The following is a 16,014-nucleotide window of genomic DNA, read 5'->3' on the forward strand; positions in this document are numbered from 1 at the left end:
CAGGTCAGCTCTAAGCCAGCTTTGTAGAGAGGTTCTTTGTGAGGTTCTGTAGGAGCAGAATTTTCCCTATCTAGGTAGCTGAGCAACCAGGGGAGCCACTTACACTCCTTTTGGTAGGGAGTTTTGGCCACTAGATCTACATCACATCTGTGTCATTCTGTTTTATGGCTCTTGGGAAATGAATCTCCACATCTCTGTCTTTCATGATACTTCTGCAAGCTGTAATATTTGCCCTTTAATAATTAATAGTTTAATGTGCTATGATTTTTCAGATTCCAAATATTAGGCTAAATTCACCCTAGCATTTATGCTGGCTTCTGCCAGCCCTAGACTCAGAGGCACCAGGAACAGAAAACTGACTGGAGTGAGATGACAGAAAGTAGCCAAAACTCAAGAAACTGTAGGGGGCCATCAAAGCCTAAAAAATATACTGTATTAGCTGGGTAGAGGCTGTGACCATGAGAGCCATGTTTCAGAAAATCCTCTCAGCATCTTTCAGCGGCAGGATTCCTAGGAAACTACTGTAGGCAGGTTTTAAAACTGCCCTCTTCTAGCAAGTATCATGAATAGCTTTTCCTTTCCAGTGCAAAGATGTAATTTAACATCCCGATGCCAGCTTCGGTGAATCTCTGCTTCAGAAAGATAAGTAAAGTGTGTAGTTTCCCCATGTTTTCATTTTACAGTAAAAGGAATTTCAATTAGCTGTAGTAATCCAAAGTGTAAATTGTAACTAAATTGTGAAATTAACACTCATTTAGGTGTACATATTGACTTCCTTGATTTTTAAGACTGGCGTGACAGGACATGATGGAAATAAATTAAACATACACTTATATTTGTAACGGCCTTTTCCCTGTGCTTTGCAAGTAACTTAATTACTGTGCAAAATATGTACTGCCATAGTCTGCAAGAACATAAAAAGTTAATTTCTATCTATGAATAAAATGCTTTAGTGGCTGAAGTAGAGAGATCTTTACTGAAGAAGGGAGAAGAGACGTTTACATTCTTATTATCTCTGTCTACATGGAATGTGAGCAATTTGGAGTGATAAAGGTGTGCATCCCTCCCCAGGGACCCTTTAGCTGTATGTGATACAGTACATTTTGCTAGGAAGAGGAATACAGCTGTTTTAAATCTGTAACCAGGTCGATGAGTCTTAAGAGAATTTACTGCAGTAATAGGAATAAGATATTATTTACAGAATAAATTAATGGATAATGCAGGAGAACTGTTATTGGTTCCTGTGAGATGGTGTACCCGGCTCCTGGAGGCCGCATGGTCCTGCCACACCCTGCCCCAGGAAAAGGAGCAGTGAAGGCCTGCCTCTGGGCCTGCCTTGAAAGGCTACAGTGAAGCAGACAATCAGAGCCCAAAGGCTCAGTGAAAAGGAGCCACAGGGCCTGAACAGATCAGTTGCTGGCTGGGACCAGAAGGATGAAGTAGGACAGGAAGGCTCTGAGACTCTCTAGATGAGGGGGCCTGTGAGAGACCGTGTTCAGGCAGGGAACAGACAGAGAACTTCAGCCCTGAGATAAAGGTGAAGAGGAAGGGGCTATGTGGAAAGTGGCCCAGGGAATAGCAGCAATGGAGTATCACTCCAAAAGGAAGCAGCATAGGGCTGTTATTCGTAGGGTCCATGGGTTGGGACCCAGAGTAGTGGGCAGGGCCCTGGTTCCCCCGCTAGCAGAGTGGCCAAGTCCTGAGAAGGGGACAAGTATTGTTTAGAAGCTCAAGAAAGGGCTAGAATTTAAAGGGCTCAAGGACTTGGCTGAAGACACTAGAGGGCCAACCATTTGTTGAACTTTGTTACCCCCAGAAGGGGACTGAATGTGAGAGGTGACCTGGCTGGAGGGCTGTGTCAATGAGAACCACTGAGGACAAAGAGTTTCCAGGGAAGAAGCCCTGGGGAGGCTGCTCTATCACAGGGCAGGAACAGATTTAGAGATAGACCAGAAGGGGCTGAGAACTGAGCCCAGAGACAGGGCTACAGATACAGATACTGACAAGGGCACTGTGATAGGCACCGGTGGACCTTTAAGAACTGAACCCAGAGACAGGGCTAACAACAAGCCCTGTGGGACCTTTTACCCTGGGTGGGGTTTGTGCGTTCATGCATATTGACTGTATGTGACTTGGCCCGAGGGCTGTGCCACTGAAAATCCACCTGATGAGGTTAATAGCTGACAGGGGGGCTGGGATCAAGAGAAAGTGAGTGCAGGTTCACATCTGACTGACAGGAGGCGCTCACAAGAGGCGAGTGGCCCTGCCACAACCTGCTAGCAAAAGTTGGATCTTTTCGGACCAGCCCCTGAAAACAAGGGGACAGTGGAGGAGTTAATAAGACTGCTAACTCAGCAGCAGCACAGCTGGGCTGAAACCCAGTGGATACTAGCAGAAGAGCAACAAGAGGCCCAGCTGGCTCCCCAACAACAGCAGAATGTACTCTTGGAGGTACTTCAGCTGCAGCAGCAACAATAACTTCAGCATCATCACTCTTGGGCTTGGCAGGGAGCCCAGCAGCCACAACAGCATCCCAATAAACCTGGCTGTCGCAGATGCCAAAGGGAAAGGGGTCAGACAGGCCCACTAAGCGGATGCAGGTATTGTGGACAAGGGGGACGTGCAAGTTCAGTTTGCTCCTGTAGTAACAGAGATAAGGGGGATTATTGGCATGTGCAGAGCACTGAGACACCTGGGGAGGTTCGGGTCACAAAGGATGTCTGCGCTCAGATGCCAGAAGCTCCAATGGTGGTGAAAAGGACTGATAAGACAGCCTGGGGCCAAGAAGAGTGATTTCCCAGGGGGAAGGTGTTTTAAGTGTGGGGAACTGGAGTGGGGTATGGCAGGACTGCGAGGCCTCCTGTCACAGTTCTTTGCTTAATCAGTGGAGTACGCTGAAATGGTGAAAAGTAATATGAGAAAGTGATACTAATGATTTTCGAAGACCTCTCTTATATACTACATTTGGCAGCCACAGCTAAGCTATCCTCTGTTGAGTCTTAAAATTATAGTGACATATCTGCACATGCACACACTTCATATTACATTTAGTGAATGCTGTATTGCAACTGGCAGGGAGTCAATAGGCTATTTGTACAGTACATATTGTTCGAAAAAGAGAAGAACATGAAGGGCAGGGTAGGGAGCTGGCATGGAAAGAAGGCAACCCTTGATTAATCACAATAAGCCTTCAGTAGACCTTTTTCCAGCAGGTGGTAGGAGAGTGGAGGAGGGAAAGGGATGCAGCAAGACACCTTACCTGCTACTAAGGGTACATCTACAGTATGAAATTAATTAGAAATTATTCTATTTGAATGTTCAGAAGCGATTTTATACATTCGGTGTTGTGTTCCCCCACTAAAGCGCGTGAATTCGGTGGAGTGTGTCCACAGTACTGAGGCTAGCATCGAATGCTAGAGGGGTGCACTGTGGGTAGCTATCCCACAGTTTCCGCAGTCCCTGCCGCCCACTGGAATTCTGGGTTAAGCTCCAAGTGCATGATGGGGCAGAAACATTCTCATGGGTGTTTCTGGGTGTGTATCATCACTCACTCCTCCCCCCGTGAAAGTTACGGCAGACACCATACTGCAGCAAGCATGGAGCCCGCTCAGATCTCTGCTGCAGTTTTGACCATTGTAAATACCTCACACATTATCCAGCAGCATGTGCAGTACCTGCAAAACCGGGCAAGGAAGCAATGACAGCGCGATTACTATACTGATGAGGACATGGACATAGACGTTCCTAGAAGCATGGCATGTGGTGATTGGGAGATCATGGTGGCGTTGGGCCAGGTTCATGCCATGGACCGCCGATTCTGGGCCTGGGAAACAAGCACAGACTGGTGGGACCACAGAGTGTTGCAGGCATGGGATGATTTCCAGTGGCTGCAAAACTTTTGTATGCGTAGGGCCACTTTCATGGAACTTCGTGACTTGCTGTCTCCTGCCCTGAAGCGCAAAGACACCAAAATGAGAGCAGCCATCACAGTTGAGAAGCGAGTGGCCATAGCACTGTGAAAGCTTGCAACACCTGACAGCTATCGGTCAGTTGGGAATCAGTTTGGAGTGGGCAAATCTACTATGAGGGCTGCTGTGCTGCAAGTAGCCAAGGTAATCATTGACCAGCTGCTATCAAGGGTAGTGACTTTGGGAAATGTGCAGACCATTGTGGATGGCTTTAATGTGCAGGGGTTCCCTAACTGCAGTGGGGCAATAGGGATATGCGTTCTATCTTGGCCCCGGCACGCCGGGCCGGACAGTACGTAAACCGCAAGGGGTACTTTTCCATAGTGCTGCAAGCACTGGTGGATCACAAGGGAGGTTTCACTGGACATCAACGTGGGATGGCTGAGAAAGGTGCATGACGCTTGCATCTTCAGGAACTCTGGTCTGTTCGAACAGCTGCGGGAAGGGACTTACTTCCCAGACCAGAAAATTACTGGTAGCATTAAGGTAGCATTAAAATCTGGGACTATGAAGAATATATTGGGTTTGTGTTGGCTCTACTTAGTTGTTCTTAGCAAATTGCACTGAATATACTGAATGTTTTACATGAATTAAAAGCTACACAGCATATTACAGAGACAAGGTACATGAGGTAGTATTTTTATTGGACTAGTTTCTGTTGGTTTGGGTTTCTTGCATGATTTCTAAGTAAGTTTCCTGATTTTTTTTTCTTCCAGTGTGTGGGTGCAGGTGATGATTTTTTTGTTTGAGGTGGTCCCTTCTGGAGTATATGAGGGGCAGTAAGTGGTTCCTCAGCGTGGTTTGTTTTGTTTTAAGTTCTTCTGCAGAGCTGTTTATCATATTTGGAGTTGTATGCAGTGGTCAGAAGGTTACAGATGGTGAGACCTATGAGGATGATGTTTTGTTTCTTGCATTTGCTCAGGAAGAAGATGTCACTCTTAAGTTTCGCTTCGTGTTGTGGAGCTTCCATTTCAGACGGCAAAATTCAATATCTTTCATTGTTGTAGCTGTGTTGGCCCCAGTATATTAGAGTGACAATGTGCATGAGGTAATATCTTTTTATTGGACCAACTGAAGTAATGAAGATATTACCTCACCCACCTTGTCTCTCTAATATCCTGGGACCAACACAGCTACAATAACTTTGCATGCATAAAGCATTATTGTCATCAATGATTTATAAATACAAGCCAACCTGTCTCTCCATCTGTTTGCTTTGAAGTACTTGGCATTAATTGACCAAGGCCCTATCTACACAAGAAACTTGTGTCAACTGAAGTAACATCAGCATACAGCTCCTGCGGTTAGCATGTCGCTTGTGCGTGTACATACTTGGCTCCTTGTGTCGATGATGTGCATACTCAGCGGGAGTGCTTGTTTCAGTGCACAGTGCAGTGCGCCATGAGCAGTTATCCCGGTGTGCAACTCATTACCATCCAGTGCATTGTATTTTGGGAAGTTTTGGCAGTGCATGATGGAGCCGAAACAAATTGCATGGGAGGATGGAGTCAACTTCCCATTCTGCAGCTGTCTCCATCCTGTAATGTCATCTGTATCCCATAATTTTCATGCCTTTTTTTTCAAAATTCCACAAATCCACGTGGCTCTCCTCGTTGTCCACTATCTCCGACATAAGCATGGAGCCTGCACAGCTCTGCACTATTGTCGTTATCATTGCAATCATTGGGTGCATAATCCTATAGTATTTGCAGAGCTGCAAGAAGAGCCATGGGGAACATGATGATTCCTTGGAGGAGAGATTGCTGTGAGACATAGCGAGAACCGAGTCAAGATTGTTGGTGGTATTCATAGAGCAGCTACAAGTGGTGGAGCGCCTCTTCTGGGCCTGAGAGACAAGCACTGACTGGTGGGATTGCATCGTAATGCAGGTTTGGAATGATGAGCAGTGGCTGTGGAACTGTCAGATGTGCAAGGCCACATTCCTGGATCTGTATGCCAAGCTCACCCCAGTCCTCCAGCAGTGGCACACCAAATGAGCCATACTGACAGTGGAGAAAAATTTGGTGATCTCACTGTGGAAATGTGCAACAACATATTGCTGACGGCTAGTTGGGAATCATTTTGGAGTTGGGAAATTACTGTGGGGACCATCGTCATGCAAGTGTGCAAGGGCATTAATCACCTCCTGCTATGCAGGACTGTGACTCTCATCAATGTGCAGGACATAGTGGTTGAATTTGCAGCAACGAGGTTCCCGAACTGGTGGAAAGCAATAGGTGACACACATACCCCTCTTTTGGCACCAGACCACTTTACCTCAGAGTATATCAACAAAAAGGGTTGCTTTTCTATAGTTATGCAAATACTGATAGATCTCTGGGGACAATTCATTGACATCAGTGTGGGCTAGTCAGGGAAGGTGCGTGACGCTCACATCTTTAAGAACACAGGACTGTTAAGAAATCTGCACCCGGCGGATTACCATTGGCAATGCTGAAATGCCAAGAGTGATCCTGGGCGACCCAGCCTACTCCTTGCTCCCCTGGCTAATGAAGCTGTACATCAGCCATCTTAAGAGGACCAAGGAATGCTTCAACTACTGGCTCAGCAGGTGCAGAATGACAGCTGAATGTGCCTTTGGTCATTTGAAGGGATGCTGGCATTGTTTACTCACAAGATTGGAATTCAGTGAGAAATATCCCAATGGCTATAGCTGCCTGCTGTGTCCTGCATAATATCTGTGAAGCAAAGGGGGGGAAATTTGTACTAGAGTGGAGGACAGATGTGGAGCAGCTGTCTGCTGAATTTGAACAGCCAGATACAAGTGCCGTTAGCAGAGCTCAATGTGGAGCTCTGCAGCTCAGGGAGCCTTTGAAAGACCATTTGAATAGTGAGCTAGAGTAGTTGTGTGTTGTGGTAATGTGCTGTACAGAGCTCTGCTCTTTTGCAGCCTGGTATGAATTATGCGGTGATTGCTGTACACGTAGGGATATAATATTGTCCATGCAGCTGTTAATTTTTTTGTGAATGATTTTTATGAGTTGAGTGACACGGTGCAGTAATAGGTAATTGGTCACTTTCAGAACTGATGAGCACCAGCCAGCATATGTTGTGAACTAATAAAGATGAATTATGTTCCCGATAATAGAATTTTATTTTGTAACAAAATCAGTGCCAAAAAAACCCATGTCAGAGATTGGGGAGAATTTAGTGGCTATAAAAATGCGAGTAGAGAGTAATGGGGAAATTAAAGTTGGGGAAAACAACCCTAATCAATTAGACTTATTTGACTTGTCCAGAAGTTCTCAAACTGGTACATTATTGGCATGGGAGGAAAGTAAGGATGAAACTAGATTTCATGGAGAAAGGCAAAATAGCATTAGGGTTAAAATTAACCAGTAAATATATATTCAATTATATTAGGTGGCTAAGTGTGTTAATTTACTCATTTCATAATATTTAGTAAGATGTTGGTACCCTTCCTTTTGCACTGCTGCTGACGGCTGTGTGACCTTCAGAGCTGGGCAGCTGGAGAGTGGTGGCTGGTGGCCGGGTTTCCAGCTCTGAAGGCAGCGCCACTGCCAACAGCAGCACAGAAGTAAGGAAGATCGGTTTCTCCTACAAATTTGTTTTTAATGACTAGGAGTAAACAAATATGGTCACCGGTCACAGATGACGGGTCGTTGCTCTTCACATTTAAATTATAGGGGGAAAATGTTCCGTGACCTCTGCAAATAGCTGCTCGTGACAAGTGGTCTCTCTTTAGAGGTGGTTGCTAAGGCAGGTTTTTCTGTATTTGTACTTTGGGAGGCTATCAGATACTATAGTGATGGGCACTCTTAGGGCTTGTCTACACTACCCACCGGATCAGTAGGCAGTGATTGATCCAGCGTGGGTCGATTTATTGCGTCTAGTATAGACGCAATAAATCGACTGCTGAGCACTCTCCCATCGACTCTGGTACTCCACCAGAACGAGAAGCGCAAGTGGAGTCAATGGTAGAGCGTCAGCTGTCAACTTACCACAATGAAGACACCGCGGTAAGTAGATCTAAGTATGTCGACTTCAGCTACGTTATTCACGTAGCTGAAGTTGTGTATCTTAGATCGACCCTGTGTGATAGTGTAGACAAGCCCTTACAAAAACCTGAATGGATGGATAAAAGACATAGACAGACCAAGCAAGACTATATACTTTACAATGGCAACTGAGTCAGTAGGTTGTGGCTACAACATGTTTGTCCCTTGACTCAATTGCAAAATATATAGAAGTTTTAGTGTAGATAGGACCTAATTGTAATCCTGTACCTGAGCGAAAGCTGTGGACGAGCCAAGGTTTTAACCTTATTTTTGGGTCCCATCCAGTCTACCAATTTTAATTCTATTCTGCTGGGTCGTTAGACAGCTGGGTAGTAACCTGGTCCCCTGACTCAGTTATAGTTTAATTGTGATTGGCTCTAAACATAGTTTGTGTTCACCAGAATATGGGTAATTGATAGATAGTAATTGTGGCAACCATTAATATTTCATTGTTAATAGAAGCATAGGCTGGCATAGAATTATATTCCTATGACCCGGTTATGACACTTATTCTGCAGTGCAGACAGACCTCTCACCATGTTGTTATAAGCAGACTGGCTGCTGTTTCTTCTTCTCAGTATTCTGTAATGGGGCATCACATTGAGCATTGTCCAGTGTTTTGCTGCTGCCACCTTATATACTGGTCACACTGTCCTCTGCTAAGGCAATATGACATAGTTGCCTGCATTTTCCCAGAATGCTCTAATGTAAGTATGCTTAGGCAGAGTAGGGTAGAGATACACACTCTGGTTGTGTTGTGTTTAACACCCTTTTTCCCTCCATCCCCCCAACAAAAATATTCCCACCGGATGTAACTAAAGTGTGTTAGATTTCTTAGACTGCATGCTTGCTTTTAGATTAACTCTTTGGCGTCTTCACAGATATTTGTACATTACCTAGCACAGTGGAACCTAATTCTTATTGAGCTTTCTGCGTGCTATCAGAATGTAAATATTAAATAATAATGAGGAGGTGGTCCTAACCAGCTCTCAAAAACATGTTGGGTTTTTGTAGTGTAAATCAAAACTATGGTAAGTTAAACAGACTTGCAACTCAGCTCAGAATTGTTTTCTTTTCACTGGTTTGTGTCTCAGTTGTAACATTTTATTCACATGTGTACTTAAAGAAGAGTAATAAAGAAAATATTTTCAGTGTAACTTCTGTGTGTGAAACTGCTCATGGCTTGGTTAATTATGAGCAGTAGTGGAAGATGTCAAATCTTGATTGATACTTATACAAGCTCACCAAAACTTTATTTAATATGACTACTAAACTGTAAGTAATATAATATCTTTCTTTTACTTTGCTCATTTACTTTTCAGAGTTTCTATGTTACATTCTCTTTTTTTTTTTAAAGCAGTGAAACTGCAAATGCCAAACCGTAAGTCTTGAATGATGATCCATTTCGTACTGTGTGTGGGTTTTTTTCTTTTTGCTTCTGCAGAAACCACTTGTTTGCTTTCTCTTGGTTTCTTAGCTGATAGAATTTCTTACAAACACTTTTACTTTCCTGTCAATGTATTATGTTCTCTGGAGAGGGGATCAGCTGGAATCATGGCAAAAAGAACCACTGTTTCTTTGATTTTTTGATTCACCACCCCGTTCCCAGAATTGCCTTGTTCCCTCTCACAGGGGGAAGACTTGTCTCTCATACAAATTACTGGTCCATTTCTGGGTCTTTGTAACCTTCTTGAAATCCTTGGAAAGAAGCCCTTTCTGTAGAGAAGAGGAGGCAGCATTGGAGCAACACGCTGGCCCCAGTAATTTTATGGCTTTTAATATCTCATTTTAGAAGTAACTATTAGGCATTACTTAACTTAAGTACTCAGTTCTCCAGCTACTTCTGTGACATCATTGGGCCAGTGTAAATTGAGTTAATTCCAGATTAACACCATTGTAACTCAGAACAAAATCTGGCCCATAGTCCTTGGTAAATGCAAAGATTTCCATACTAACTTAAGAGACACTGTTACAAGGTACTATTAAACGAATATAAGAGAGTACACACAAGGAGTTGGCACCATTTTAACTAGATCGGTTTCTAAACTAATTTTGTTAAATTGGAGCAAATTTTTTGTATTGACAAGACCATAGATACATTTTATATACCAAGCCTTAGAAGTCTTTTTTGAAAATGCCATTGTTATCATGAACATGTATAACTCCTGGAAAGTCAAGCACTGACATATAATATATTGAGTAATGATTATAGATTCAGTGACAAGAAAATAAGAAAGTGACATGGTAAACTAAGAAAAGTAGATGTGGAAAAATAACAGTAACATAAGAAGCTATAGAGCCCATAAAAAGACAAATGAACTCATTTATCCTCCTTTTTATTTCCCTCTTTATTATGTCTCTCTTCAGTGTAAACAGTGGTAGCAGGAGAAACTTAAAGTGATGTATTGAGATGCATTAGTATCTCTGGTTTATTTTAAAAAGTTCAAATCCGCACACTTAGCTGGTCTGTGCAAACTTATTGCCCCCATAGCTGGTCTGTGCAAACTTATTGCCCCCATCAGGGCCGGCTCCAGACCCCAGCGCGCCAAGCAGGCACGTGGGGCAGCATTGTCGGGGCAGGGCGTCATTTGGCTCCGGCGGACCTTCCGCAGTCATGCCTGCGGGAGGTCCACCGGAGCCCGGGACGAGCGGATCTGCTGCAGGCATGACTGCGGAGGGTCCCCTCTTCCCGCGGCTCCGCTTGAGCTCCCGCAGGCATGACTGCGGCGGGCGCGCTGGTCCCGCGGCTTGGACGGAGCTCCCGCAGGCATGACTGCGGATGCTCCACCGGAGCCGCGAACCAGCACACCCGCCGCAGACACTTCTGCCCCGGCCGCGGGACCGGGGAAGGGCGTCGAAGTGCGCTGCCCTGCTTGGGGCGCCGTAATTTATAGAGCCGCCCCTGGCCCCCATTGTTGTTTGTCCGCCACACCGATGCATTTTCCTTTTGTTTAAATCTAGATGTAAACGCTTCAAGGCAGCAACTTCTTACTCTTATTCATGGTTGTACATCCCATAGCACACTGGGACTCTAATCCTGATTGGTACCTGTGGATGCAGCGGTAATGCAAATAGCTAATAATACTGTGCAGTCAAATTGGATATTTCTTCATACAGACTCCCACCATTTTTCTTTGAAACACCAAAATAACATTGTATGAAGTGGGAACACATTTGCCAGATCAGTAATCTAATGAAATCAGTGTTAAGCATTAAACTACCTGTTTTGTGTAAGCAAGTAAAGCAGGATAGAATTTTTTATTTAACCCCCTTCCCAACACACACAAGCACATGCGTGCAGAGGGTTATTATCTACCATCTGTTTTATCCACTGTAGTTTCTATCAGTTGTGTTATTTTGGGTTTTATTAGTGTTTAAGCACTACTTTGAATCTGTTGTGTTGTTAACTTTGGCTTAGACTGCATAAATGACGATAGCAATCTCAGCATGTTAAGATCATAACTGTTAGATTAATGATGGAGCTATTAGCTCTGAGCTGGTGTATTGCATTAATGGATGTGTAAGTTCAATCAAATACACTGCCTCCAGTGTCTCTGCATAATGGTATTTACTAGGTCTCAAATGGACTGCTGAGAAAAGTGAAATATAATCTTCTGTTTTATCTGCAACTTAAAAAAATAGATAATGAAATCATTCTCTTCCTAGCACATATTTTATTGTGGTTTGTGGAATCACTTCCAGAAGAACAGAGGTAATTGTACGCCTAAGTTCTTTGCTAAAATGGAACGTGTATTTACTAGGGACATTGTGATCTTTAGAAACAATTAGAGTTACTGATGCAGGTATTGTACATTCCAGCTAAACTTAAACCCAAAAGTCAATGACAAATTAACATTCTGTTATAAATGAAGAGTAAGAAAATAAAAAAGAAATTCACTGACACACTAATTCCCTCCTTTTTATTTTTTCTTCATAGAATCTGGAGAAAGTGTTTGTGGAATTCAGTCATCAGGAGCTGTTTGAGTTCTATAACAAGGTCTAGCTTTTACCATTACCATTTCCTAATATATTTTAATAACTTCTATTTCAGACTGATAAATCTCATATTAAATATTCCTGCATCACTGTTTCCCCATATTGCAGAAATGCTTGCACTTAACTTCCTTTGTTAAACACCTTATGCTCCTCAGAAGGAATCATTTGCCTATATGAATAAAATCTGATGAAACTAGAACAAAAATGGAAATAATTTTATTAAACCATTGAATTTGTTAGTTTGCATATAAAGCATTTTCAAAAATCGTGATTGCATTCAGTATTAGAATAAATTTAATACAGTGGTTTGGTCATTCTTAAATATATCTTACTGTTAAATCTAGAAGAGGAGCTGAGGACTAATGGTGAGGAGCAATCTAGAAGGAGCGTTTTTGTGTGTTGTCCTCAGCCCAAAAGCTAGGCTCTTAATCCAGTCAAAATAAGCTCTTATTATTTTTTTACTTTGTTATTATGCATTGAAAATTCGCATCAAAACAGCTGTGCATGCAAAAAAGGAAGTACTTAGACAACTGTTTCTTTAAAATTTGAATATTTAAACTGCAGCAATGAATTCTAATAGCTTCATGTAAAAACAAATATTCATGAGTAGGAATTTTGTATTGCCATATGAATAGATTTAATATCCATAGTTGCAGATTCAGTTATTTCTTGTCTGTTTGCATGTTTCTACACAACATTTTATATAAATTCTTTTTTGTTGTTGTTGCTTTAAATAGCTGGAGACTATACAAGCACAGCTGGATTCCCTTACGTGATGTTTTTGAAGACTTGTTTCTCCCTCGCACTCCTGCCACCTCATTATTTTGAATTGAAGATAGATTGCCAAGCTGTGTTCGCTGATGGATTCAATAGGTTGCTTCCTGTAAAATTATATGGCTTATCTCCTCTTAGACCAGTAACATTAGCCAAGGGAGATCATTGTTAAGAGTTCTGAGCTTCTAATTGACTTTCTCTTGTTTTTGAACCAACAGCATTTGTTAAGAACAGTGTTACGTGAGGAAAAAAAATGTAATACCATACTGTTGGTTTATAGTTCTTCTATACTTTATTACCTGTGTTGCTTGATTCATTACACATCTGATGGCAATTCACATACTAGTGAGGGACAGGAATAAAATCTGTATCAAAGTTATTAGAAGAATATAAAACTTAAGGAGTTACATTAGTAGAAGTAGTCAAAAAATAGACAGAATTGTCTCCATCCTTTTGAATTTCTCCCTTCCCTCCCTCCCTCCCTTCCCCCGCAGATAGTGTTGATTGCAAATTAGCCAAAATACATAAATAAAAAATGAAAAAAAGTGCGTTGTGTTAGTTTGGGTCATTTAATTTGATTTAATTGCATTTATATTCATTTTTGGTTTCTTTTTGTTCTTGATGATGTCACTGCTTTGAATATTTGCTCTTGACATTGAGATTAACTAGGGCTCCTGGACACTGCAGTAGTACAGATAAGGACTAATAATAATCACTGAGTATAAAAAGGGAGGATGAAATACTGAGAATAGATTATTAAGAACACTGAACTAGTCATGTGACCAAATTCCTGAAAGCCATTCATTGATCCTTCCTAATATTGTCTGTTTTTATTAATGTAAGTAAAAGTATTCATAGAGTGAAATCTCTCAAAATCCAAGTTAACAATATTTTCACATTATTGCGGGATGAAATTAAGTCCAGTAGCACTTGATCCTGTTAGAGGGCTAGAAGTCCTCGTCTTGCCTGTCACTGCAGAAAACAAACTTTATCTTAATAATAGGAAAGGTAAGTGAATCTTCCATTCTGGGCTAATAGGAGGTGAAAAGAAATAGAAATTCAAGATGTTATCATGCCTTTTTTTCAGCTAAGCGACTTGTGAACACAGCTTTGCACTTTCACTTCCAAATCCTCCAGTGGGCCTGGTTAACACCCAGTGCAGCATTTGGTAGGTGTTCTCTTGAGATCTCAGTTTGGGGATGACATGAGTTTTAAGTATCACCAAAAACATACTTTGAGTATCTGGGATTTGGGTTCCCTTGTGCCTAATTTGTGGCATATATTGTATAACAGATCACCAACTCACTTTGTTTTTAGGAAGGATGTTGTCAATTCCAAAATTTCAAACAAGAGAAGTGAACTCTTCAGTGGCTGTAAGATTAGAGGAAAAGTTTTGAGAACAGCGGCCTACCCAGAAGAAAGAGTGAGTAAAGGGCACCAAAGAGATCACAACCAATAGGCCCAGTGTCTTTGGGCAAACATATCTACTGAAGGTGTTGTGTATTTGGTTGTCATGGGTTTTGTTACTATGGCAACTGAGTTAGACTATTAAGGGATAGCTCAGCCGGTTTCAACCGGCTGAGTGACCTCTCTGTCTCTGTAAATAAAATGGAGGTTTTGGTTAGCTGTCTGCTCTCTGGCCTCAAGTGATTGCTTCCTACACCGGCTGCCCCTAGGACATAACACTGGCGACAAGGGTGGGATCCTGGTGCTGCTCCAGTAACAGAAGGAAGTAGAAGTCAAGGTAAAGACCAAACAAAGAAAAAAAGCTGCTTGTTTGCACTGACTGTGAAAGTGAAACTAAAAATCATGGCTACTCTGACCAGGCCCCTGGAGCCTTTTGATGAGAATACAGAGCAGTGGCATGTGTATACTGAGCGTTTTGAGCTTTTTGTTATTGCAAATGACATTACAGAAGCGAAGAAGGTGCCAATATTCTTAAGTGTTGTAGGGGCTAAAACCTACTCTCTGCTACGCAGCTTACTACACCCTGTTAAGCCTGAGACTAAATCTTACAGTGACATTGTGGAAATCCTGGGGTCCCATTTTTCCCCAAAACCACTGGTAATTGCTGAAAGATATAGGTTCCACAAAAGAGACCAAAAGGAAGATGAAACAGTTGTACAATTTGTAGCCATTTTAAAAAAGCTAGCAGAACACTGTGAATTTAAAGAGATGTTAAATGATGCCCTGCGTGACAGGTTAGTGTGTGGCCTCTGCAGTGAAGCTATACGGAAGCGCCTACTGACAGAGGCTCAGCTTACATTACAGAAGGCTGTTGATATTGCTGTCTCCATGGAACTGGCTACAAGGGAGGCACAATACATCGGTGCATCCCCTAGGGTGCAAAAAGTGTCACAAGAACTGACCCACAAAACGGTGCAGAGTCAAGAATGTTACCGCTGTGGTAAGCTGGGTCACCAGGCATCAGAATGCTGGTGTAAGGACCTGGTGTGTCGACACTGTGGCAAAAAGGGACACATTGAGTGTGCCTGTAAACAAAAGAAAAAGAGGCCTGTGGTCTGGCCGACAAAAAGAGGAACCTTGCATACCCTAGAGCAGACCCAGGATGATCAAGGTGACACCTCCTCACAAGAGGAAGTGCCTCTGCATGTTTTGTCTTTGGCAGCGGGCTCACATGAATACTGGGTAACCCCCTTATTGGAGGGCAAACCTATACGCATGGAACTAGACACCGGTGCAGCTGTCTCGCTGGTTCCTGAGACTGTGTATAAGGAAAAGCTACAGCATCTTCCGCTTAAGGCAACAAAAACTGTTCTGAAGACGTATACAGGTGAAGCTGTGCCCATGTTGGGCACTATTGATGTTAAGGTGGAGCTCAATGGACAGGCGGCTAAATTGCCACTGTTTGTGGTGAGAGGTAACTACCCAGCCTTAATGGGTAGGTCTTGGCTTGGGAAGATTCAGCTGAACTGGGCAGAAGTGCACCAGATGACTAAAGAAGAAACCAGTCTAACCCCTATACTAAGGAAACATGCTGCTGTTTTTGGAGATGATTTGGGAAGTATGAAGGGAATCACTGTGACATTGAACACTAAACCTGACAGTCCACCAAAATATCTGAAAGCCCGAACTGTGCCATATGCCATCAGGCCAAAAGTTGAAGCAGACCTGGAGCGCCTGGTCACCAATGGAGTCCTAATACCAGTTACCCATAGCTCATGGGCCACTCCTATCGTTCCAATAGTGAAGAAAGATGGCTCTCTCCGGATTTG

At 42.8% G+C, this 16,014-nt stretch overlaps 1 protein-coding gene across 4 annotated transcripts in view; it reads left to right on the forward strand.

Moving 5' to 3' along the window:
- The window catches only part of COMMD10 (COMM domain containing 10), a 175,738-nt gene extending 162,481 nt beyond the window's left edge, over positions 1–13,257 (forward strand). For 3 of the 4 annotated variants that reach the window (XM_045021213.1, XM_045021215.1, XM_045021214.1), the window contains 2 exons: positions 11,946–12,005; positions 12,742–13,257. In XM_045021213.1, the coding sequence (XP_044877148.1) occupies positions 11,946–12,005; positions 12,742–12,780 (99 nt within the window). In that variant the 3' untranslated portion in view covers positions 12,781–13,257. Of the gene's footprint in view, positions 1–9,640; positions 9,769–11,945; positions 12,006–12,741 lie in introns of all 4 variants that reach the window. The other variant, XR_006580445.1, reaches the window with a different exon arrangement.
- The last annotated feature ends 2,757 nt before the right edge of the window (positions 13,258–16,014 follow it).

The sequence above is a fragment of the Mauremys mutica genome, chromosome 6 (genome assembly GCF_020497125.1).
Source record: "Mauremys mutica isolate MM-2020 ecotype Southern chromosome 6, ASM2049712v1, whole genome shotgun sequence".
In the NCBI taxonomy this organism is placed as follows: domain Eukaryota; kingdom Metazoa; phylum Chordata; order Testudines; family Geoemydidae; genus Mauremys; species Mauremys mutica.